The 25,880-nt window shown below is 39.4% G+C and overlaps 1 protein-coding gene across 2 annotated transcripts in view; it reads right to left on the reverse strand.

Annotated features, from left to right (window-relative positions):
• Positions 1-25,880, reverse strand: part of micu1 (mitochondrial calcium uptake 1) — a 39,197-nt gene that overhangs the window by 9,360 nt on the left and 3,957 nt on the right. Inside the window, exons 2-9 of one of the 2 annotated variants that reach the window (XM_084947849.1) lie at positions 22,940-23,104; positions 21,691-21,886; positions 19,758-19,920; positions 12,774-12,817; positions 9,688-9,699; positions 7,621-7,626; positions 2,074-2,188; positions 457-539 (exon numbers count right to left, since the gene is read on the reverse strand). In XM_084947849.1, coding sequence (XP_084803975.1) covers positions 457-539; positions 2,074-2,188; positions 7,621-7,626; positions 9,688-9,699; positions 12,774-12,817; positions 19,758-19,920; positions 21,691-21,886; positions 22,940-23,104 — 784 coding nt within the window. The remainder of the gene's footprint in view (positions 1-456; positions 540-2,073; positions 2,189-7,620; positions 7,627-9,687; positions 9,700-12,773; positions 12,818-19,757; positions 19,921-21,690; positions 21,887-22,939; positions 23,105-25,880) is intronic. The other variant, XM_084947848.1, reaches the window with a different exon arrangement.

A 25,880-nucleotide genomic window follows, 5' to 3' on the forward strand; every position in this document is an offset into this window, starting at 1 on the left:
ATCCCCCTAAAATAGCTAAAACTAAAAACAAACTAAAAACTACTTCCAAAAACATTCAGCTTTGATATTAATGAGTTTTTTGGGTTCATTGAGAACATGGTTGTTGTTCAATAATAAAATTATTCCTCAAAAATACAACTTGCCTAATAATTCTGCACTCCCTGTAGACTGTATAAGATAAACTGAGCTGCATACACTGATGTTAGCACAGACTGCTGAGTACAGCATCTGTCTCTTTGAGAAAGGGTCACACTGGTGGACAGCAGTGTGGGAGCCTACCTTTATTGCTAGTCAGTGTGTGTCACTGTAAAACAATCAAAGCTACTCTGGTTATTAAATCTCAATATAAATATGTGGGCTAGCTCTTTCAAGCTTCTGTCACGTTTAATATGTTGATTTTGCGCAGGTTTGCGTGCATCTGCTGCACGTAGGACATCCTGCTGATGTCAGTCTAACCTGTTCAAACTCCTCCAGGTCCACCTCTCCATCGCCGTTCAGATCAAACATCTTGAAAGCGATCTCAAAGTTCCTCTGGGGAGCTGGACACAAGAGCAACACACAAAGCCACATGAAGAGATACTCTCAATCACACACAGTATATTACAAATATTACACAAAACACATAATTGTACAATATATTCAGTCTTCTCCTCATTCAAGGTGGCGCAAAGTTCTCACACAGGGAAATCAACCATCTAACTACACAGCAAAAATTGGCCCCGCCTTCCACCAACACTGAAGCTGCTAAAAAAAAAACACTGCACACTCTGTTATTTTCTTTTGCTTTAATAAATTAGTAACTTAAACTTTACTGTCTACTTTTGGAACCTGACCTAAACTGTAATATTTTGTGAGACTATGTATATAAGATCTATATACCCTGATGTGACAAAATGTTACGAACACGCTCACTTAATATGCTGTTGGTCCTGACGAGACAGCTTAAAGCCATCGAGGCACGGACTTAAAACGAACTCTGAAGGTGCCTGGTGGTAGCTTGTGCCAGGCCCTATTAGCAACCCCGTTAGTCGAATGATGTGTTTCAAACCCCCTCATTAACTGTTTGACCTGCCGCAGAGCAGCACGAGCAGGGATTCACCACTGCTGACCCCACGAGACTGCTAGTTTTAGACATGCTCTTTATCAAACTGGCTTCTGTCTGTCCATCCACCAGCACAGGAAAAAAACAAATACATAAAAATCACTGTTACCAGATGTGACAATCAAAATTTATGCGTTCATCTGTGAGTGGTCATATTTCGACCGATCCATGTAATTCATACACCAAAACAATAACATGCAATATAAAATATTATACAATCTCTCCTTAATTTTAAATTCTTTTCATGGCTTCACATTGTTATTGTACAGTTAACTACTATGAATATTTATTGCTTCAAATATTCTTCAGTGCCTTTTATGGAAGATTAATCTTTATTAAAAAGGCACTATGAGGTGTAAATCTAAATCTGGTAGGCAAAATACATCTACTTTACTGTTTTTTGTGGCTGTGTTAAACAGATTGAAACCAACCATAATGCATCCTGCTTCGTCTGCTTTAAAAAAAGGCTTGTCCTTGAAAACTTCCCTTAAGGTTTTCTCCCTATGAACGGATTATAATAAAAGGTCTAGCAGAGTTGGGGATAAAAGTTTACTAGCCTTTGGAGAGGAACGAGTTGAGCTTCATTTTCATTTTATTACCAAACACTACGGCCCGTTGGGAGTGGAGGCATTAATGTGCGATTTATTTCCTGTATGAACCACCAATACTAGATCAAGGTAAGACTGATTCTGTGTAAGCAGACTTGGTCAGCTCACATTAACATTTAAAACCCACGTCTTATACATGTCCTGTCCTCCCTAATAACGTCATATCAAAAGACATCCCTTCTTTTACTTTCTGTCCTAACTGACAAGTAGAAATGTAGAGAGCAGAGAAGACACAAAAGAGACTCTCATGAGATCTGATCTGTGAACTATGCAGAAGATTTAAAAGATGTTATACCTAATGAGACAGGTCATGTGAACCACTTCAATTCTAGGAAGTCTTGCACATTTCAACAATGTACTTACTTGACAGCACAGTGGTGAGAAAAATGTAGTCAGAGAAGGAGATAAGGCCACATTCCCCCAGTGTGTAAAATATGCTGTCCTCATCTGCAAACTTCTCCCTCTCCTGGGCAATCTTCTGCTCATCCAGGTATGGACACACACACACACACACACACACACACACACACACACACACACACACACACACACACACACACACACACACACACACACACACACACACACACAAAAAGGTAAAAGCTATATTAAAAAACCTTCCACATGATCCAGCACTAGCCTTACAGCTTCTATAGCTGTGCAGTTGTGTGTGTGCAAGCAAGTACGTGTGTGTATGTGTGTGTAGGACCAAGGCTCAATTAAAGACTTGCTCAAACACAAAAATCTAAACACATTCTGGTCTTTCACACACATACACACACAATAAAAAGTTCACTTCATATAGCTGGGTTATCACATGAACAGTCATGCAAGTGCTGCATACACATGAAGCCAAACAGGTGAGGATGATGATGGTTAGTCAGCAGTCAGCTCGAGTATAAAACATTGTCCACCAGAGACCGTACTCACAGTGAGAAACTGACACAAAGAGAGGGAAAACATCACGAGAGACTGCAGCACAAACGCACACACCATTTGTTAAACATATCTGTAATATAACCCAGAGCATTAATCATTAAAAACAGGGCGAATTAAACTCTCTCTCACACACACAAACACACAGTTAACGACATGTTTTCCATGTGTATATCCACAGCACTGCATGAAAGTGCGACTTAATCACATGCACACTACACACTCAGTGACAGACTTGAAAGACAGTGTCCCACTAGTAGGGCTCTCCACCAAACAGACGGACAGAGCATGCCTAGAGAAGGGAGAAGGGGTGGAGGAGGGAGCTCGGCAACGCTGAGCCCATGTGGAGTTACCTCCGTCTGTAAAGGGGTCCATTTCAGAGGAGTATGAGGAGGGAGGAAAAACAACTGTTAGAAAAACAAAATCATGGCCTCTGCTGTTTTTTGCTTTGTTTATAGCAGGGCTTTAATGGCAAAGACACAGATTTGCATTCATATAGCTGCACACACACACACACACACACACACACACACACACACACACACACACACACACACACTGAAACAATCTTGCTCAAAACAAGATAATTGGGCGATGCCACTCAAAGTTAAGAATTCAATTATGCTTTGCAATCTTCACGGTGTGCAACTACAATTAGTGTACAATGAATAATCACACTAGGACTATGATTTGCTGTGCTACATATTATCACATTTTGTGTACACAGAGCATATCTAAACTGAAGTGAATCAAAGTCATGTTGCAGTATAATCACAAACGCAGGCTGAGTACACTACAAATCAAAGCTAATCTCATGTTATCACTTGCAAGGGTCACAGACATATACTAACTACATGAACCAAAACATGTATAAATATAAACATTTGGTGGCACCCCCTTCATATCAAATCTTTCAAATCATTACCCCTTTAACAGACTCCCTTCTCATTGCATACAAACAAAAGACAATTAGTATGAGGGCATAAAGTTTATCTCTATCTCCAGTTCATGTCTATCCTCAGTTTTAAAAGTCAGAGATACAAAGACAACAACAGTTTCTACTAGTACTTAAGATATATTCATTCTCCAAGGAGAAGGGAGTGGGGGAGAAAGGGGAAATCAGAGGGAGAGAAATTTATTTTTTAATCATACAGGTTTACAAGAAGTGACAGAATAAGAAAGACAGCAAAGGGCAATGTTTTAATTCCAGGTGCTTTGCAAGCTTTTCTGGTGTAACTGTGTGTATAAATGCAAGAGAGTAAAAGAAAGAGAAGGAAGAAGAAGAAGGAGAAAGAGCAAAACAAGATAAAGTGAGAGGTGCGAGAGTGAAAGAGGTTGGTACTGTCCCTAAGTTGGGTACAATAACACATGGAACAAGTCCTCTGGGTCCAAGGTGAGAAGCAGCTGTAATGCCAGTCTACAAAACAGAAAAGACAAACACTTCTGCACGAGTGTGTATGCCAGTAGACACAATGGGACAGCTACAAGGCCGTACACCAAGACGCATAAAAACACTGGGCCTCATTATAAAGATCAGAGCAGAGGCACCAAGCACATTAGGGGTAGTATCACATTTTTCACTCGTCTGAGTCAAGGAGAACAGCATCCTCACAGAAAAGCCTGGAGTGAAACAAATCCAATTACAATCCAGCTTCCCAAAAACTGAGACGCTATTTAAAATTAATCAAAAAGACAATGCTAAATTAGCAAACTCATTTTTTACCCTATTTAATATAAAACAGTATAAAGACGACATATTCAACTAAGAAATTCTACGGTTTGTTTTTTACATATTTTTATTTCGATTTGCTGTTATCGTCTACAAATCTGATGAAACTACTTGATGAAGATGATTTGGTATAGAAAGAGCCTTCCTGCGGTGGTTGGGGATCCATAAGTCTGTAACAGACTAATGAAGAAAAATATTGTTTTTTATTGTAAGATTGTGACTAATTTAGGCATTTTTGACATACACTTCATTAAATCATTAAAGGATTCAGAGAATTATACATAAAGTCCAATTCAGAGAGGCAGTACTGAATGGACATGAGCAAAAAAAGAAGGCATGCCACTGTAGTTTCAAGCTTTATCTACAACTGTCCTACACAAAACACACAAAAAATATAACTATACAGCCAGGAATCCTCTACAGAAATCATGGAGCCACGTACAACAGGGTAAAGAGGAGAGGACCATCATCTCACACTTCAAATGACCCAAACTTATGAAATCCCACATTAAGCAAAACATGTTTTCCTTTTACAGTAATACAGTAATTCCCTCAGATCCCAAATGCTTACAGCGTGTTTTTAAAAGAAGAGTTGATGCAACACAGTGACAAACACCCCACTTTATAAGAAATGTGTTGCTGAACAAAAATTCAAAATGTGCTGTTTTCCTTTACATTTTACAAAGAATTTCAACTTTTTTTCCCAGGGTTATAAAAAGGCCACACGATGGAAGTTTTTTAGTCTTTTAGGATCCCCTCTATAGCTACAGATTTCAGTGCCAATGAGCTGACATTAAAGCATTCTCTCTTTGTTTGTTTTTTTCTATTCGCTCTATGCTATAACAATGTGCACTCTGTTAAGAAGAAGAAGAGGAGGTATGGCACGGTGAATATCAACCTATGCTCCATGTTTCATACTCCCCATCCCGTGGCTCTGTTGTAAGGATCATGCCTGGACTTACACTTTATCCTCCATCTTTCTATCACTAGTGCAAGCCTCGGCTTCCGACTTGAGACACACAATACTGGATTCTCCAGCAAAAAGCCAGTGAACAGTACAGAAATGCACACAGAGTACAACATCAGATAAGAGACAGAAAGTCTTATCTACAAAATGAAGCTACTAGGTTACTTGATTCCTTAGACAGACTTCGTCTCTGTGTCTAATCAGTTAGTAATTCATTAGTTTTGATAGCTCAACAGGGAGGACATTATGCCTATAAAACACCAACTACATTTAAATCAGTATTTAACACTGGTAGATTTTTCCCAAAGCACTTAAATGACTGTAAACTTGATTGCTGCAGCAATCAAGTAAATTAAAACCTATCTCTTAATCAGTACCAACTTCATATCTGTCTGTATACATGTGAGTGTGGCTGCTTTTCAGACTTCTGGCTTGAGCCTGGACATGTCTACATACTTTTCCTTGTGTTTCAGCTAGAGATGACAATCCAACTAGCCTGTTAGGTGAGGCAGAAACACAGGACTGACAGAGCTGCTGTCTGGGCGTCACTGGTAGCAAAGAGGAATGAACAAACAGAGTTAAAGGTCTGGTCAGGGCTAATCTCTCTAGTGCACTAGGGCTAAGGAATAGCCCATGGCTACTCTGACCAAATTTAAACTAGCTTTAAGAAAACTAAGCATGAGACCCGTACAACCAGGCACAGCTGAAGGGATGCATGCAGAAGGCCAAATTATTCATTCATTATTCATTTCACGCAAATACTAAGGAAACATTTTCTAAACACAGCGGAAAAGTGATATACTTAAAAACTTGCCATAGAAACATTTTAGATCCTAATTTCTTTGATAAAACCAAAACAGCTTGCAGCAATGCAGTCTTATATCGACACCCTATATCAATCATCAAATGACAGATGCTTTAATGCATTACCTTCATTATTTAGTGTTTTGTTACTTTTACAAATAACAAACTGTATATAACATGATTATCTGGACAGTAATTTCATTTTCACAGTTTTGCATGTGCACACGACTATAAAAAATTAGAGATCAGCAATCAAGATGTCAAAAGGTGAAAAAAAAATGTGGAAGAAAAGCTCATTATGAAAGTCACTTCACCCTATCTTGTGTCAGTGACAGAGAAAATACAAAAAAAAGGGGGCATGCTCCAAATACTTAAGGATGTGACAATGAACACATCTGTGCTAATGAGAGTGATCAAATCTCCTGACATCCAGTGTCATAACAAAAGCAAACAGACAACTGCTGAAGCAACTGACTGAAATGAGACATAATTCACATAATTCTGCAATCCAATTGTACACACATTTGGATACCAAAAATACATAATTTGTCATCCATGTATTTTCTGCTCTTTCACTCTTTTTCCTCCATGACTGCCATAATAAAAACACGAATTTATGAGTCTAGGGTTTGATGAAAGGCTCAGGCAGCAACAGGAAGAGTTTGCTCTCATTCTGCTGTTATGTGTTTATTGAGTGACGCCTGTCCTCAAGTGACCTCACATCTGAATGCAAAGGTGAGTTTCAAAATAACGTGGTTTACTGGAGCGTGTTGATGAACTGATTGAAAAAAAAGAAAGAAAGAAAAAAAAGGTCAGTGACATGTAAAGCCTGACTGACAGTGCAGAAAGAGTGAAAGAGGGGAGGAGTGTGACAAGAGATGCATTAAAAATGAATCAGGACCGTTGTGTCCTTTGCACCGCAGCATGTGATGTGGTAGCTCTGAGGTTACTGTCACTTTTGTGGGTACAATAAATGATTTGAGTATCAGGGAAAACTGAATTCAGGATGACCTGCTTGAGGGTAAAAGTCAATCCAGGTCTCAGCTTGATATTTCTGAATGCTCTGACAGCCTACAAGCCCACTTGCACTGCATCTTCAACACAGCATGGCGCCCCATTCACAAACTACGCACCCCAACAAACACAAAGACGATGTGATTTTTCATCTTTTACTGAGCTGCAGACGATAATTTCTCCCTGTATATGATCGCATCTTTGGACCAAAACACCGCATTCTGTAGGTGGGTCGGCAGGTGTGTGGGAGGAGAGAAAATTAATGCATTAGCCACCTCTAGTCTCAGGGGTAACCACAAAGCAGGTGTGCCATTAATAACTTATGCAGTGAGCACATTCAGTATAATGCTTCCTGATGTGGAACGCTCAATAAACAAATTTTGTTCGCTGAGGACTGGCAGCTGTCTTATAAACGACAGGTTGAACTGAATTAAAGGACCAGCTTTTGAGACAAACCAACCTCTAACTGAGTGGAAGAGAGAGAAATAGAGAAGGATCAGGAGTATTCAGTGTATTTTTGTGTGTGATCTTTCAGTGTCAACAAAACAGAGAACAAAGAAAGCATGTAGAAAATTACACACAGTGGAAGAATATATACACACACACACATATATATATATATATATATATATATATATATATATATATATATATATAACAGCACCATTAGGATTTTTTTATATATATATATATATATATATATAAAAAGTGGTCTGTATCAGTCCAAGCAGCAGGCCCTGGGAGTGTCCTGTGAGATCAGAAAGGGTCAACATGACAACAGTTGGTGTGACAAGTGGCGTGTTTTCCATTGGAGCAGCACTCCCTCTGAGTGACAGGCTTCGACTCTCCGTCGGTGGAGGTCATCCGGAAGACAGCGTTGCTTTACAAACACAGTGAGCCAGAACATGTAGGAACAGTTTGCATACATTTAAATGTACAAACCAAGTCCTGCCTCCAGAAACTCTAAACCATGCTCTACAGAGATCATGCAGCACTGACACCCGGACAGTCCAGAGGATGGATTTGTGCAGACTATCAAGCACACCAATTCAGCCTTGACATCAGCTAACAGAGCCTTTATGGCTTTTTTATGGGCCCAAAACCACCCTGTGATGACATCATGCACAGAGAGGGGGCGCCGCCACCAGCTACTTTCTCTGTGAGACACAGGCATTAGAGCAGTGCATGCTGGGAAACAGCTCAAGTGCCAAAGCATTTGGAAAGCTACAGCTGTTATTAGAAGAAATGAAAGATGAGAAGAGAGAGGTGTGCATGTAAAGCAAGACAGTGAGAGTGCAGGGGAACAGCACCATTAGCATGTCTTACTAACCAGTACTCTTAACAAAGAAATCATTTCAAGCGAGCCTTTTTATTCTACCTTTGCAATACTTTATGTATGAAAGTAGGTGGACTTTACTTTGGGGGTCCAACTAGTATATATAAATTATATAGGAGTGCTGCAGTCTTTAATAATCGCTGTCAAGGCAAACTATAGCCTGCACTTTCAATAATTCAGCAGGGAAGGCATGGTATATAGCTGCCTCTAACAAAGCTTTACAAAGGGCACTGGGAAGGTCTCCAACACAACGTCCAATAACAATGTGGAGTTGGAGTTTGCATATTTGATACAGGATCACAGACAATGGGGCGTGTGTGCCTACTTCACATTATTGCACCACCAGTCATGATATGGTGAACAGGCTGTAACTTGCCCTTTGCTATGATTAGCTTATCTTCATGCAGTGCTGACTGACAGAAGCATTCAACCTGCTTAAAGACCAAATCTCTTTGACATTTAAACAATACTACAAGTATTAGGTATCTTATTGTAGCGGATCAAATAAAGAGACATGGCAGGGGTGGAGAAAGCTATAACAACCAAGTAAGTTATTTGCCAAGATAAAGCATCTCAAAGTGCATAAGGCAGATAAGCATTTATATTACCAAGCATTTTGGAGTCTGTTTAAAGGTGGTTAACAATTAAACAGACCAATTTCCTGATTACTAAAGCAGCTACTTGTGCAGGTTACTGTTCAGCTGCACTGTCTTTAAAGCGGTTACCAGCCAATCAGTAACAAGTACTTTGCATGGCCATATTCTGCTTAATATAAATAAATAAAGCACTAGAGTACTACAGTACTGCTTTATTCTACTTCCATCCCACCTGCAGCAGCTTGAAGCTGTGAGGGAAAAAACCAGTATGGAATTTTAGGAATTGTTATTGGCAATCTAGTTAAGATGTAAATATTAAAAAGCACACTTTGGCTGCTGTCCTAGTCAAAGTGCATGTAAGTCGTGGTAAACACTGGAGAAAAAAAGTGTCTGAATAGCCGTTCCCCTGAACTAACAATGGTGAACACCTATGCCCTCCATATTACTGCAGAGAAAGAGCAAGTAGTCAAAAGAAAGTAGAGAAATCAGAGGGAGAGGAGGAAAGAGTATAAAGGAGATAGAAGGAGTAGCAAGTGGCTACAGAGTGCATTTTTTCATTCAGGTGCACACATGCTGCTCGGCACACACCCCATACCTGCCAGAAGTCCTGCAGAGAGGGAGGGGCAGAACGAGAAGGAGGGAGCGAGACAGAGGAGATGAAGAGGAGGTGAAGGGGGAAGGGGAGTTGGTTGGTGGAGAGTGGGGATCAGCAGATGTAATGATTGGGGAAATGAGGCAGAGAAAAAAAGAGGGGATGTTGGGAGACGGGGAGTTGACAATGATGGTTATTCAAGAGGAAGAGAAGAGAGAACATGGGGGGAGGGGTGTTATTTGTTACATGAATGAGAGAGAATGGTTGATAAGAGCATGAGAGAATAATCAACAGTTAACAACGTCAGGTCACATCAACATTGGATTACTGCAGCTGAAAAGCATACCAACATGATGAGGACAGGAAGAATAACCAGAGCGAGGCAGGGAATTAACAGCAGAAGGAGAGGTGCGCTTAAACGATTTGTCGAGCAAAGACAAGCAGTTAAAGATTTTTAAAACAATCGCGTTACTGCACACATGGATGGAAAACAACACAGTGAGCAGGTTGAGTCAATATGAACCACAACTGGTAAACAACCATACAACTTTGTCTTACATAAAGACTGAACCTGGAACAAATTTAGTGTCAGCGGGAGATGGTGGACAGAAGGACGTACACCTACACATATTCCCACTTAACTATGCCCAAACATTACAGTTGGCTTAGCTATTTTTAAATAAAACCATGGGAAGTGAGATACAGAGGCCTTTAGGAGACCTTTCATGGCATTTTCACACATGGTGTGGGCTTTAGCTTTGGTTTAGCTGAAATGCTCCCTTCGTATATTTCCATTCACTACATGATTTAAACAGATATTGTACCATTACACTTCTCTGGGCATTTCATGTAGGTCTTACTCATTGTACTTTTTAGTTTTGTGTTAACCTAAATAGTAAAATGGAAAAAGTAATAGTTTACTCCTCCTCTAAATTGCTAGAGGTGAGAAGAAGGTGTGTCTCTCCGGGCAAATGAGGAGTTAAGAAGATGGGAATCTCTCGGGCCACTCTAGCCATGGCAGTAAAATCGCCGGGGAAAATCCAAAGCTAAATACAGTATCCGAGAAGCACACGTATCTAGAGATTTGCCTGGCAAATGCAAGAAACATGAGAACTGAAGAATCGGATCATTTACATAAACAGGGCCAGACAGGACGAGTGCTCCACTTTAATTTTGGTCTGCCACACAATTTCAAGAGCCCTTTTGATTACTATATATCCCATACTTTTAACAGATTTTTAAAATATGGGTGAGTTAAAGTACTCTAGGTGTCACAAAACATAAGGCAAGGTAAAGCAAAAGAGCAGGAGCAGAGAAAGGAGTACAGGAAGAAACCTACGACAAAGAAGTAGACTGCAACCCCTCGCTACCTGTTCATCTGACTTCAATATGGAGATCAGGCAGAGACTCGTAGCAACCTGAGGCCTGATGAATTTTGTAATGAGGTTAGAAGCTACAATCGCCACACTGATGATTAGCTAATATTAAATGAACGCTTAGCTGTTGGGTGTTGAGAGGTGCTGTCCGAAATCTATGGGAGGGTAGTAATGGTCACAAATCAATATCAATAAAAGTACTTATGCAATATGATCTTGGTGATTTATATTCATGAAAATGTCAGCATTTAGAGCACTGGCACTTGCTCCCTGAAGTCAATCAGTGTCCATAAGGGGCCAGCCTATAATGCTTGCATGCTGCCATTGTCTTTGAAGAGGTCATTATACAGTGGGTGGGCCTTCTTTGTGCATGTCCCTATTATAGTTACTCTTAAGTGCTTTGTTAAAGGCACCTTCACACTAAATGGCTTTTCTGGCCTTTAATCCTTTTTCTGAATTTTAGAGCTCAAACAATAGTCGGAAAACAACACATTCGGGTTGGAAGCAGACAGCAAAAGCAGGACCAAAAGCAAAGACACGAGCAAAGAAGTATATAAGATACTGTCCCTCTTCAATATTTAAGATGGCGGAGGCAAAAACATTTTTTGACTGTTAATCTAATCTAATATTTTGTTTTGACAAAACTGACTTACACACAACAGCTTAACAACAGAAACAAGGAAAATACAAAAAAATACAAGTTAAACATGTTATTCAGACAGCAGCATTAGATGTTTGCTACTAATTTCTGGATTGTTTGCTGGATGTAATGATGTTTTCTATTTCTTTGCTTTCTCTTTCCACTTGTTATTTTTTGAAATGCTGCAATCCAACTTCCTGCGATAAGTATTTAATGTTTGTTCTACAGAGTTATAGCTTCCTTTCATGCAAAGCTCTCCAGCATTACCAATTCATCCAGAAAAATGAACAAATGTAGTTCTGTCTCTATGCAAGATTTAATTCACAGTTTGCACACAAAATTGCTAATATTTTACGGGTTAACCTGTGATTTGGCTCTAGTTATTTTTCTTTCAGAGGTGAAAATACTGACTTTTATACTCACTTTATTTCAGTAAGACCAAACCTTATAAAACCTCACTCATAATTCCCTCTCTCTGTTTGCATATTATTTTAAGTCATGAACAGATAAAAACCTTACTATAATCTGATGATTAAAAGGCTAATTATCAAGTGCAGACTTCATTTGCTTCATCTTTTTTGCATGAAGATAAAATTCTAAATATTTTTAAATGAATTTTTAAAAAAGGCATTTTTCTAAATGTCGACTTCACTTTGGTCTATTTCTGCTCAAGAAAAAAAAAACATCTTTTTTAGGTTTGTGGATTATTCAGAGTAACTAGGCTGCTGATTAAGTTTTCAATGTTTTCAGTCTTTTAAAGCTAAAAACTAAAACAATCAACAATTTGTGTGACTGAAAAAATTATTTTTCTTTTTTTAATTTGTTTTTTTATTTGATGAACTGATTTTTAAATCTGGGTAATACACCCCTCTGGTGGACTAGTAAGATGTAACAAGCTTTGCAATAGGAAAGATATAAACTTTCTTCTCTTGGTTTACATTACACTCACAAAAATCCCACAACAGCTACTCTAAGCTGAATTTAAGAATTAAAAATTAAGCTATGACACAATTAAACTCCTGGTGACCTCCATGATGACCAAATAGACCAATACCAAGACACCTGTTCCTTACCTTGCCATCATACCGCTTCACGATGAACTGGTCGAGGCCTAGATCTATGAAAAAAAGAGAGAGATACAAGGAGATTATAGATTAGGGCAGAAAAATTCTAACAAACGAAGACAGACTTATTAAGTGCATGAACCAGAGCAATTATATTTACTTGGTGTCACTGTTGAACCTCTGGTAATAAAAGACATGTGCTGGAGAATAATAATAGTCATTAACAAACCCATTTGCATTTTGCCAAACAATGATCAGCATTCAGCGTTTGCTGGCCTGATCATCAGTTACGACTCAGTTCTCAAACAAGGATTCATTTTATAGATCCAGATGAGCAACACAAACCAAGATCCACACCATGCAGGAATTGTATTTACACACAGATTATCTTGACACAAGTACTTTCAGGCATTTGGTTTAATTAGAAATCAGTGTTATTTCATGCTAACACAACAAACAATCACTTCGGTTACACACACACAATTTGGATCAGGTGAAAATCAGTCTACATGCTTATTATTATGGTTCTGTTGCTTCTCCCTGAAAGGAGGGCAGAAAATGTGATTTTTACTAAACTATTAATTATCCCTGAAAAATAAGTTCTTCGTTTTGCATAAAAGAGAGCCGCACCTTTTAATAAAGCTAAATCTAACTAACTTTGGTGTGAGGCGGCAATTTTCATCCGTTATATGATAATTCATGCAGAACCTGCAGTCTTTTTAAATTCCAAAAGTCACACTCAAGCTTCTTTGGATCACACAGAGAGTATGTTCAGACTGACCTCATTAAATCTAACTCTAACACAATAAAAAGATTAGTTTGACTTAAAGTCTGCTTCATCTACATTACAGGAAACCACAAATTAGTTCACTGGAGTATGAAAAAGCTATTTTTTTCCAGTAGTTGGTTCCCATGGAGAAGAATATAACATAAAATTAAAGCTGCAAGCAGCGTTATGAGGGCCCTCGCACCCCGGCACGTCGACCCACGTCCAACACCTACAACCACCACGTCCAATCTGATGTCACATTGATGGAATTCATGCATTTAACCACCAGCTAACAATTCATCTCATTCAATCATGATTATAGTCGTCCCACTAGGTGGCGCTCTAACCATTACTGACAAATGGCATAACAAACATTTCCGAGCTCGAGTCTCATCACGCCTGTGACCTTTGGGAGAGATTGAACATTGTGTTTTTGAGTGACAGCAGATTACTGCTTTTTGGCGAGTGATTGAAACTCTACGTGCCGCCATGACCACCCTGTTTCCCTGAATGTAAAAAGCTTCGCAATTTAACATCACAAAGGTCTTTAGATTCCACGCACTGGAGATCGGGTCAATCTGATGAAATCCCTTGGAGGAGTTCGTCAAAGTACGGTGCCTGAAAAGAGGGGAAAATGTCGCCAAAATTGCACATTAATTTTAAAATGGCTGACTTCCTGTTGGATTTGGGATATTGCTCCAAGAGACTTTTTTGTACATCTTGATATCTCCTATAAGCTTACCAGGTTTCAGACTCATACATAAAACACAGAGCAGGGGCTGTGGTTTAGAAATTTTGTAGGGGGCGCTGTGGAGCCATTTTGGGATATTCAATGAAAATGATCACATAACAAAAAAGCCCTCATCACATTGGAGGTGTGCACCAAATTTCAAGACTTTTTAAACTTTCCAAGCCCCTGAAAAGCAACTTCATTGTTCATGGTGAACCGCGTTGCCATCAGGGTGTGCCCTCAGTTTAAACTCACAATTTTCGCACTAAAGCATCATGAAGGACTGATGGTGATATTCACCGCTTTTGAGGTGGCCACGATGAACCTGTGAAAATCAGTACAACAAAATTAAAGCCATGACATTTCCTGTTGCCACTAGGTGGCGCTGTGCGTATTCCCGACAATGGGCACATCAATCTGTTCAGGGCGGGTCTGACATCATGCCTGTAAAGTCTGGTACGGATCAGACTGGATTTCATTGAGTTATACTAATTTGTTTCTTCATGGCGAGACATGAAAGTTCGCCATGCTGCTGGGGTAACACCCTTTCGCGAAAACTCACAGTTTTCACTGTAACCCAAGACCAACTCCTTAAGGCTTTCCTGGAGAAATTTGAGGCTGCAGATGTAAAACATCACAATACTGTACCCCAAAGTGTAAAACATGACATTTCCTGTTTCCACTAGGTGGCGCTGTCCCTGATGTCAAATATGGCAGTTGAAATATGTTCAGGGGTGGAGCCTTATCATATGTGTTCACTTTGGTCAAGGTCAGAAAATGTATGACAAAATAAGAGTCAATAAGATTTTCATGGCGAGTCATCAAAATTCGCCATGGCGCCACGGCCTCACCGTATCACGAAAACTCAAAAGCTCCGCAATTTAAGATGGCCCAGTTGTGTAGTTGACACTGACCAAAGATGAAGCTTATACAACCAAATCCCAAGGAGGAGTTCGAAAAAGTTCGAGGCATGGAAATGGCAAAATTAGAGCCAAAATGTCACCTTCACTTCTAAATTGCGGACTTCCTGTTTGCGTCAATGGGCCCACAGACTTTTTTGTTCGTCTTGGCATGGTACACATGTGTGCCAGATTTCATACATGTAGGTCATACCCACACGGGGGGCTCGCGTTTTTCATTTTTCTAGGTGGCGCTACTGAGCCAATTTTCCCTGGCCATGTCTGAGGACATTAAAATACGTAAATTTTCACCAGACCTGACGCGTGTGCAAAATTTCATGAGTTTTTGAGCATGTTTAGGCCCTCAAAAGGCCGATTCATTTGCCGAAATAATAATAATAATAATAATAATAATAATAATAATAATAATAAACGGAGCAGATACAATAGGGCCTTCGCACTTTTAGTGCTCGGGCCCTAATAATGTGGGCTGTGAGGATGTATAGACATTGATAACCTTGATATTTAAAAACTCATTCTTTTTAATCTATATTGAGTATTACTCAGAAAGAGCAGACAGCTGTTGCACATCATCTACAACTTACATGCATCATTGCTATTAGAATTCAGCAGTTTTAATGGTGGAGGAAATTTGAAGCTCGTTGTGTAATATCAATATATTGTAAATAATCTAGTTTGAATAAAATGACAGTTTCCTATCCACCTTTGCACTGCATGTATGCACTGATACGATACTAGAACACTACAAGCATGTGTATGCTTGTAGTGTTCTAGTATCGTATCAGTATCATAAATCCCTCTGCCCATGAACATCGTGTAGTGAAAATGTGATACCGTGGCAAACTTGGACGGATCATACAGACGTAACAGAAAAGAGGGTGAAACCATGCTGCTGTTGGTTGCTTGTCTAATGGGGTCAATTCTGGAAAAGCGGTGAGCAAAAGTAAAACACTTGAATTCCTCAATTTAAAACAAGCAAACTGTTTTGTCATAAGATGACAGACTAACTAAAGCAAATTGCTGCAAAAATCTCAGCCTCACCTTTAACCCCTAAAGTTCTTGACCTTCCAGAAAGTACGAACCCTGGAAGTTAAGAAATAGTAACAAGTTTTTAAGTTGTACTAGACTTAGGTCCAAAAGGGTCCCAGAAAAATTTCTGCAGGGGGGAAACTTATGAACAAAATCCTTTCTTTTGGCTTTGTTATCTGCTTGTCCATCAGAGCACAGTTTATCATTATTTTAATGCCAGTTTAGCAAAAGACAGTAACCTTAAATAAATGAATAGCTTTAAAAAAAATTGACACATGAGGGAAAGGTGAATCTAAGAATAAAAGGTTTGGGGACAAAGCTAAGCCAAGTCTTAAACATTATTAACAGATGGAATAGCTGAGAATCAACACAAATGTGAGACATCCAGACTAATCCTTATTGAGTGTTAAGCACGCTTGAGTCCTTTACTGTGAATGAAACGTTCTTTAACAATAAACCAAGAATACAACTGTGAATCTAACTGAATTTTGGAGTTGAATAGTAATGACAGATAGAGACGCGGGAGGTGATAAAACAAATCTATGCCAAGTTAAGCTTCCTAACTTCACAACTCTCCCATGGCTGTAGATCAAATATCTCTCACTGGCTCCATGTTCGACGCCTGAGATCTGCTCTTGTTTGAACTTGTTAATTGATACACCAACTGCTGTGTCGTGACTTCTAAACACAGCATGACGGGACTACCCTCCCACCCCTCCCTTCTCGTACTAGTATCCTTATAGCACGAACTTTCACAAGTCCAGAGCCATGTGTGTTGGGTGTCCCTGAACAGAGCACAGGGGAGGGGGGATGTGTTGGGTAAGGCGCTGCCATTTAAGTGACATGATCTCAGCATTTCTTAATGGAAACATCTTACCCTGTTTATTAATGACCATAAACAACCTGCATAGAAGTTGTGTAACTATATATCTCAGATCTCCAGGTTGTATTTGGGGCTACACTTCTACTGCAGGAGAGGAATCAGACTTGACATTTACTTATATCCACTGTGACAGACCAAAGAAGCTAAAGAGGGAGTACAATCATATAAAAGAGGAGGGTATGTCAGTGGGTGAAAGTATTGCCCTTTTCACACATGGGACACGTAACATTTCCAGCTCCATCAATCTGTTAAAGCGAGCAAATTTTGCCATTTACATCACTGTCATGCTAATGTTTCTCCTGAAATACCCAAAACGCTGATGGGACAAGCCATCACGAACATGATATGATCTACACAGGCCAGATTTGGCAGAACATCAAGTGAAATATAATACATGTGGTTAGAGTTTTGCCCACCAGGCATATATATTTTAGTAGCTACTTTGATAATTAGAGATGCATGTATGTATGTATGCAGATATCAAGGGAATGCATCCATAAACATATGAGCAAAAAAAAATGGGAAAATTATTAACCTCTAGCTTACAACCAACAACGCATCTGTCTGGAGTGAACTATACCATGTCATGTGCTCTTAGCTCCTAAATGATCCTTTCTCTGTGCTCTTGATAACTTCCTGCTATTACTGAAGCTACAGATGTTGCCATGTGAGTAAATATGTGGAATTAACTTGTTTTGGAAAAGCTTTTATCTTACTAGTATCTGATACTAGCAAGTATCTGCTCTGAGGCATTGACATTTCCATTTTGGCTTTAGCCACATTGGTGTTTCTGAGCCAAAGTTAACACACTACCCTGTCATCTAAATGTGGTTAATTCATCAGCTAATGATAGCAAGCTTTGCTAGCATTAGCATTTGGCTTTAGTCGTAATCCTTTAACCAAAACTATTTTAAGTTTTAGTCATAATTTAGGAATCTAAATTCTTATAATTTTAATCAATTTTTTAGTTAACTAAACATCTAAAGTTGATACACTTGACTATAATATGCATTGATGCATTGAGAGCATCCTCACTGGATGCATCACCACCTGGTACCGCAACAGCACCGCTTACAACCGCAAAGCTCTCCAGAGAGTAGTTCGGTGCTCTGAACGGATAATTGGAGGTGAGCTTCCCTCCCTCCAAGACATCTACAGGAAGCGGTGCCTGAGGAAAGCGGGGAGGATCATCAAGGACTCCAGTCACCCCAGCCATAAACTGTTCAGACTACTTCCATCAGGAAGGAGGTTCTGCAGCATCCGGTCCCATACCAGAAGACTGAGAGACAGCTTTTTCCATCAGGCCATCAGACTGCTGAACACTTCATAGACACCTCACCTTCACTACTGGAACTTCAACATTATGCACTCCATACTGTACATTAATGCCACTGTTTTGCACATGTCCAACTACCAACCTCTGTATATTTTATATATTTTATTTTATTGTTTACTCTATTTAATTTGTAAAATATGTATACACACACACACACACACACACACGTAGAAAAACATATTTAGTATACACATCCAGTAATGCATATACTCTTATATATTGTACATATATTTATTACTTTCAGATTTAGCCATTCTTATATTTTGCTTGTTTTACGTTATTGTATTTTTGCACAACTCTGTTGCTTGTGAAGCTCGCACACAAGAATTTCACTCGCATGCACTGTACCAGTGTACCTGCACATGTGATGTGACAATAAAAGTGATTTGATTAATTTGATTTGACACGTCTTACTCATCTTACTCTCAAGCATTGAGATGTTGTCGTATTTTCATGGGAGCTAGCTGTGCTATCATTCAAAGCTTTCAACAGTCCTAAAAGGTTGTTACAAAGAGATAAATCAGTTGGAGAGACCAAACCCTTGTTGCACAACAATGTAAACAAAATTATTTCTGCTGTATAGTATACAGTTTAACATGGGAGTCTAAACGGGACTCCCATTTAGAACCAGCTTCAAGTGGCCACTTGAGAAACTGCAGTTTTTAGCACTTTTGCGCTGACTTCATTTTTTTAAAACTGGAGGCTGCCTTTGGTTACAAGAAACCAATTTCAGCTTTCATTTATGTTTTTCAAAACAATGGACTGAAATCATTACTGGATCAATTTGATCTATTCCAGCCTCTGACTTGTTATAAAGAAGATAAGTAAATATTTATTTTAGAGTCATTTCAATCTGTAATAGATGTGAAATTGTAAAGTGAATGCAGGAATACTAAACATAATTTTGTAGAGGTCTGGCAACGAAAGGCCGGTAAACAGTGTCTTTACTCCTCTGATGTTTTGAACCAATGTCAGTGCTGGAATGTGTTTAGAAAAACTCCCATAAAAAAAGCAGCTTGGAAACTTCGGTGAAATTAGTTAGAGCATCTCACACTGAGATGTTACTGCCATTTAAGGCATTCTCCAAAACAATCATGCATTCTATTCAGCTGAACTAAATAAAATGAACTCCACAGTCTTCATCTTGTTTATACCTTTATACCTATATCTGGTAATGTGAAGGCATGCATGCTGAAAGTGTTAGATAAATGTGTTACAGAAAACATGCTCACTCTCACATTAAGTCAGTGTGCAGATGCCATTAATGGAAAGAAGAGCATGCACGGAAAGAGCTAAAAGAATATAAGCAAAAGTGGTGAAACTTACTCTCAGGCTGCTTCTCATTAGGTGTGATGGAGCGTATGAAGTCCTGAGGCGTCATGTAAACCTCAGCATCTCCATGCTCATTGATGACCTTCAGAGTGGCAAAGTAGCGGAAAATCTTGTCTGGAGTTGAGTAGGCTCGTATCCTGTTCTCATACTCCATCACCTGCCAACCAGCCAGAAAGCAAAATTAATATCACAAGATTCCCACTGTAGGCAAAAGCTTTAATGTAATATACATAAAAATCAACAAGATCAAATCAAAGAACCAGCAATATTTCAACCATGTGTGTAGACAGAAAATAACGTGAGTTAAGTGAGAGTAGATTGAGTGAAGGGGAGCCCAGAGCAGCAGGAAACCAATTTGTCATCCTTGATCGGGAGGTATATTAACCTCCTGACTCAACTGCCACAAATTCAAATCAGGAACACAGAGTGTTTTCCTATTCGGGGTCAGTCTGCCTGCTAGGTTAATATGAAGGGAGAGTTACCAAAACTACATAAATCTGTAGACAACACAAATAACAGCTACAGACCATCAGCATGGCGCGACACATTAGCCCCCTGTCAACTGTTATTTGCTGCAATGCCATCCACTTTTCAGGAGAAAGTTTCAAACAGATGTGGAGTAGCTGGGAAACTGACAGGGCAGTGTGCGTTTAGAATCTGTGTTGGGCTGGAACCCAAACAGGTGGTTATTTTGTGTGACATTGATTGATTGCATTCACTACAGAAACTTCTTTTGGCAAAAGAAAAAACATTTCAGAGCTTCAACTTTTTGTTATCAAACTCGGTTTTATGATAAATATCTGTGGGGAACAGTCACACAGTCACACTACATTCACTTCAATTTCATATTTATGATTACATGTGTCAGTGTCGGTACTCTCACTTTAGGAGACCTTAATAGTCTTTGGGGAAATCACCATGAGCATGTCTCCAGCAGAGGCAACCAACTGTGTATGGATGAAGGTCTATTAGACAGTTGTGTGGAAATGGCAGAGAACTGAGTGACTGGCAGAAAGACTGGGTTGCACTCTTCTTTCTCTCTAGTTTTTATCTGATTGTGTTTACAGATTATGGATCTCAGCATTTTCAACACTGATGAAGACATGGGCTGTCTTTCAATTTAAATAAAAAATTCAAAAACCCACACAAAACCAGGAAGGTAAAATTCAAGTCACACGAGGAACTTATTATTTTGTGTTTCGCATTTTCACTCAGTGTTGTGAAACATCTAAGACAGCGGTAGCACTCAGTTTAAAAAAGCGACACCACTGAATTTCAAACACAAACATTGGGAGTAAAAATGTCTTCCTGCTGCATGATTTTGCATTATTATTATTATTATTATTATTATTATTATTATTATTATTCAGCAGCTCCTGATCTGATCACCTAATGAATAAAACACAAAGAAAGCCAAAATCTGTGGATATACTCAACGTACACTTAAAATTCCAACACTGGACCACTTCAAAGACAGTCAGCCCTTAGACATCTATTTGCTTTTTACAGACGGTGGCTGCTCCTCAGAGTGACTGTGCAATTTTTACATCATTCAAAAAAAAAAAAGTTTGAATTGTTTAAAAGTTCTTCCTCCTTTTTTTTGTTTTTATCCTCACATCCTCCAACAAGCAGTGCAACAAACACTGCTTATTTGGCATCAAATCAAAGATCCTTTGTTCTTTATCTCCATATCCTTTGTCATCTGCTGCCTAATTAACACCAATAAAATCATAGGAGTGGGACATTCCTGTTCTTTATGCATGCTGATTACCCCATTACGTTTCTTGGTCTCAGCAAATATTCTGTCAAAATATACTAGCTCTGGCATACTGGAAATTGCTTGCTGGGGGTTTCAAAACACCATTGTGGAGATGAATTAAATAGGAAGACTGACTGCATGGCTGAATGGTTATTGTTTATTGATCACCTTGCGGTCACGGAATCCAGAGCGTTGCTTCTTTTTTTTCCCCTCTCCACCTTCGTCTTTTTCATCCTCATCTCCACTGCTGGCCTCCACCGATTTCTCTGACTCCGGTTCGGAGTCTGGGTGTCTCCCAAAATCCGGTTCCTCTCCACTTACTTGCTCAGAGTGTCGAACAGAAGACCCAGCATCTGCATATGCTCTGGTTTTGTAAATAAATTTAACAAAAAGAGAGATCAGATTACAAAACAGATCAATACTTGGGGGACAGATCGATGCTATCTGAATAGATAGTTCAGCAATATGTCTTTGTGCTTTGCTCTAGTACCAAGTAGATCTCAGGAGGTATGTAGCAGACTGTGTTTTGCAGCTAGGTGTGTACTGTCGCTATGATGCTAAACAGATTGAAAAACAGAGAGGCAAAAGGGCCAGGAGATTATGTGCTCTGCTGTGTTTTGCTCATCGGTGCAGTGCGGGGAGGTTTTACTATGGCAGACTCCCACGTTACCATTTTTCTGACTAAACTGAAATTGGAATAATAATAATAAATAGCTGGGACTGTCTGGAGCAGGCTGAATAATTCAGTTTAATGACACGCGTTGAAAATGAAGCCCAGAGTGAAGGCCTGGAACAGTCTCGTTCCATCAGTCTCAAATGCCTTGAGGCGCCATCCATCACTCTGCCTCCTGCAGCACAGTCAGTGTGTCCCCATAGAGCTCTAACCTCAACACCTTCTCCAGCACATTGTCTTAACTAAACAACAGGCTTTAAGGCAATGGATAGCCATAAAAACACAACAAGCAGGAGAATGAAATGTAACATGTGCTCAAAAGTCTAGCTGCTTTTGAGTACTGAGCCAAAAGCAATTCCTAATTTGCTCAATGAACCTCAAGTCCTGTTCACTGAATGCTGTCCCATAGCACAGTGCTGAAGTTTAAACACATGATGGAAAACCCACTTCAAAAAATGGCGTGTCATTCAAGTGACAAAAAATCAATAAAAATGAAACTCAACAAACATGTTTAAATTGAATTCCCAGTCATGCCACATTGTATTAAGCAACACTAGACAGGCCTTCAGCCGAGAAGCAATCTGCACCTTGAGCAGGTTGCCTGTAAATCACAGAGTTGTTTACACATCAGCTTGCTTCAAATTGCTTCTTAAGGAACAAATGCAGTATTTTTTTAAGACCACTATTATTTTAAGAGCAATAAAATGAGGCACAAGGGTGTAAAAAAACAAAACAAAAAACTACCTCTTCCACAGCAGTCCAGCACTAGCAGACACACCGGTTACCCCAGCTAGGGCTGCCAGCATCAGCCTTCTCCGGCCGGACTCTCGCACGGCCCCGCTGTGATAACGCCGGGACAGCTGCGCGAGCCCCACTGAAACTGCGGACAATGCCCGCAAGCGGAACATCCTGCAGAGGGACGAGAGTAAAGGTGACACAAAGACAGATGACACTCTTGCAGTATCGGTATGTACAATGACAGAAAAAAGCAACACACACCTATTAAATTGTGTTTCTGTTTTGTATTCTACTGTATGCCAAAACTGAATAAATAAAAACTATGAAATAATTTCATGTTAAGTATGTGAATACAAAGGATATGAAAATTCTGGGCTGAGTACACAGTTTCATAACTTTTATCTGTCTTAGAAATCACCAGTTAAAGCTACCTCAGATTAGAGCCCACATCAGTGCTTTGCAGAGTTTAAGTCACAGACAGATCTCAACCGTGGTAAAGAAAGTTTAGAAGCCTCGTAAGGAAATCAAAGAAGACCAAATTCACATGCCAAGGTCTTGTTAACTTCTGAAGAGGAGCAATGAAAGCATCCTGACTGGAAATATCACAATCTGGTATGAGATGTGCACAGCAGAGACTGGATGGGTGCTGTGGGGAATTAAACCCCCCTCAAGAGTATCCCAACCACCCATCTACACACCATAAGTGGTATTAGGGAGTTGAGCCCAATATCCACCTTGCTATCACCTGGCAAGCACAACGGGAGTATCTGCTGCTGTAATATCAGCAGTTTCTTTCCTCATGCTGTGAACATACTGCATACTTTAGTGCAGTTTTTTATTCAATTTATTCAGTCATTCTTTTATATTTTTGTTAGCACCATAGCAGATTACATGTAGACTATATGCGCAATTTCATTTGATCATCTTGCACAAGGCTAATTATAATGAATGTTGAAACAACTGTTCCGACAAGTCTGTGTGAATCAGCCCTTCATAGTCAATCTGCTGCAAAGATTATTAACCAAACAAACCTGGTCAAAGACCACACAGGTGAAGGTCTGCCCTCTGTGCTTCCTGCTCAGCACCTATTAACACCCATCCCTGTATATTTAGTGACTAATTTAAGCATTTTTTTTTTTTTGTTTTAAAGTTATTACTTTGTAAACTCTTTGATTAAACGTTTTGGACAATTGAATCATTATATATGTGTGCACACCTATATTTCATTAACTCCCTTAGTTAGGATAACAAAAACAGAAACCTGTACTTTGGCCTTAAGATTTGTAGCCACAGTTGTAGTATTTTTATTTGCTTTGATTTTGATTCCAACAAGCAGCATGTCAGGCAGTCGGATTTCCACTGTGAAGTAAGGATGCCTGATTATAGCAGAAATCAAAACTAGGATTATTTAGCTGAGATTTAACACATTTACTTAAAAAAAAACATACATCAAAAAAAAATGATTAGTGGATTAGAATGGCAGTGTGCTATCCCTTTAAACTGGCCGTAGGTGGGGATGTAAGAGTGATTGGTTGTTTGCTTTTTCTACGCCCTTTGTCCGCTGATATGGACTCCAATCCCAGCCAATCCTGGTCAGATACGAATGTAAGATAACAAAGGAACAGACAGATAGATGGATGAACTACACATGTGGATTCATACCACAAGATCCTCTAAACACTGTAAAGCTAGCACATAGCTACCACAGTACTAAACACCTACCTTGTCCAATTATAAACCATGGAAGTCATAGGTAAGGATTTGCAGATTTTAACCCCCCAAAAAAGTAATTAACAGTCACCTCAAGAGACAAAGCTTAGAACAATGGGAGCTCACCATTGGGATCTGCCTTCACATGGCACTGTAGACAAAATGGTCCTATAAAAAGTCAACGTAGAAGGTCCTGGTTTTCCCACATACCTCAATTAATAAACAACGGAAAATCAGGGATAAAACTAATTGCCACCAGTGCACCTAAGCTCCAGAACTTCATTTTCAGCTATACTGTTGCTTAATTCTTCAGTGTCACGGAAAGATGATTAACAATTAGGAAAGGGGCTACTGGTGTGTATCTGTAGCTCCCATGTGTGCACTTTTCAAACTACATGATGGAGGAGTTAACCCCACTGAGGCTCAAAGCTACCACCTGTCAATATCCTATTAACAATTCAGGCACCAACTGTCAAGCAGACTCAGCAGAAAGAACAGTGAAGACATGGCATATGCTAATTGGAGTGTTCAGTAGCCCATGACAATAAGGACTAAAGGGAACAGTGAGCATGCATCCACACTATTATACTTTTTGGGACTGGGGGAAAGCCTAATGCTAAAGGAACGACACCAAAACTTTATAGAAACAGACCAAAACTCACATGATGCAACAAGAAAGCCCAAAAATGCAAGTCGTTGGTGTTGCAGAAATCTTTAGTATTAATAAACTTCTTTATATTTTAATGCCTTTCCAAAATTCACCAAGGTACATGTACAGTAAACAAAGATTTTCAAAATGCAAACTAACTAACATATTTATGACACTGGTATATCCCCACAGTTGTGTGAGCGCCAGTGAGTGTCTGCACATATGCCCACACATTCATCCTCTGAATGTCTTTCCAGCAGTTTGAAATTAGTTGGCTCCCAGAACAGCAGCTGACCAAATGTTATTTGCAACTCTGTGTTATCTAACTCATAATTACTGAGTTCACTGATGAGTGCTTTCATTTTCACTAAAATGCACTCATTTTGTCTGAGGTTTTGAATCCAGCACATTTTCATCGCAGCACTTTGCTTTCACACCTCCCCAAAAACTTCGATGCCTAGTTCAACTGGAGCTAAGACGACAGAAAGCGATTTAAAAACTTAAATGAAGGTCTCCAAAGGTGAACCTGCGAAGGGATCATCACAGTTGCCTGCAGCACGCTCTCCGTCTCACAATTACTAAGGGTCT

The sequence above is a fragment of the Perissodus microlepis genome, chromosome 13 (assembly GCF_051167445.1).
Source record: "Perissodus microlepis isolate ML-2025 ecotype Zambia chromosome 13, ASM5116744v1, whole genome shotgun sequence".
NCBI lineage: Eukaryota > Metazoa > Chordata > Actinopteri > Cichliformes > Cichlidae > Perissodus > Perissodus microlepis.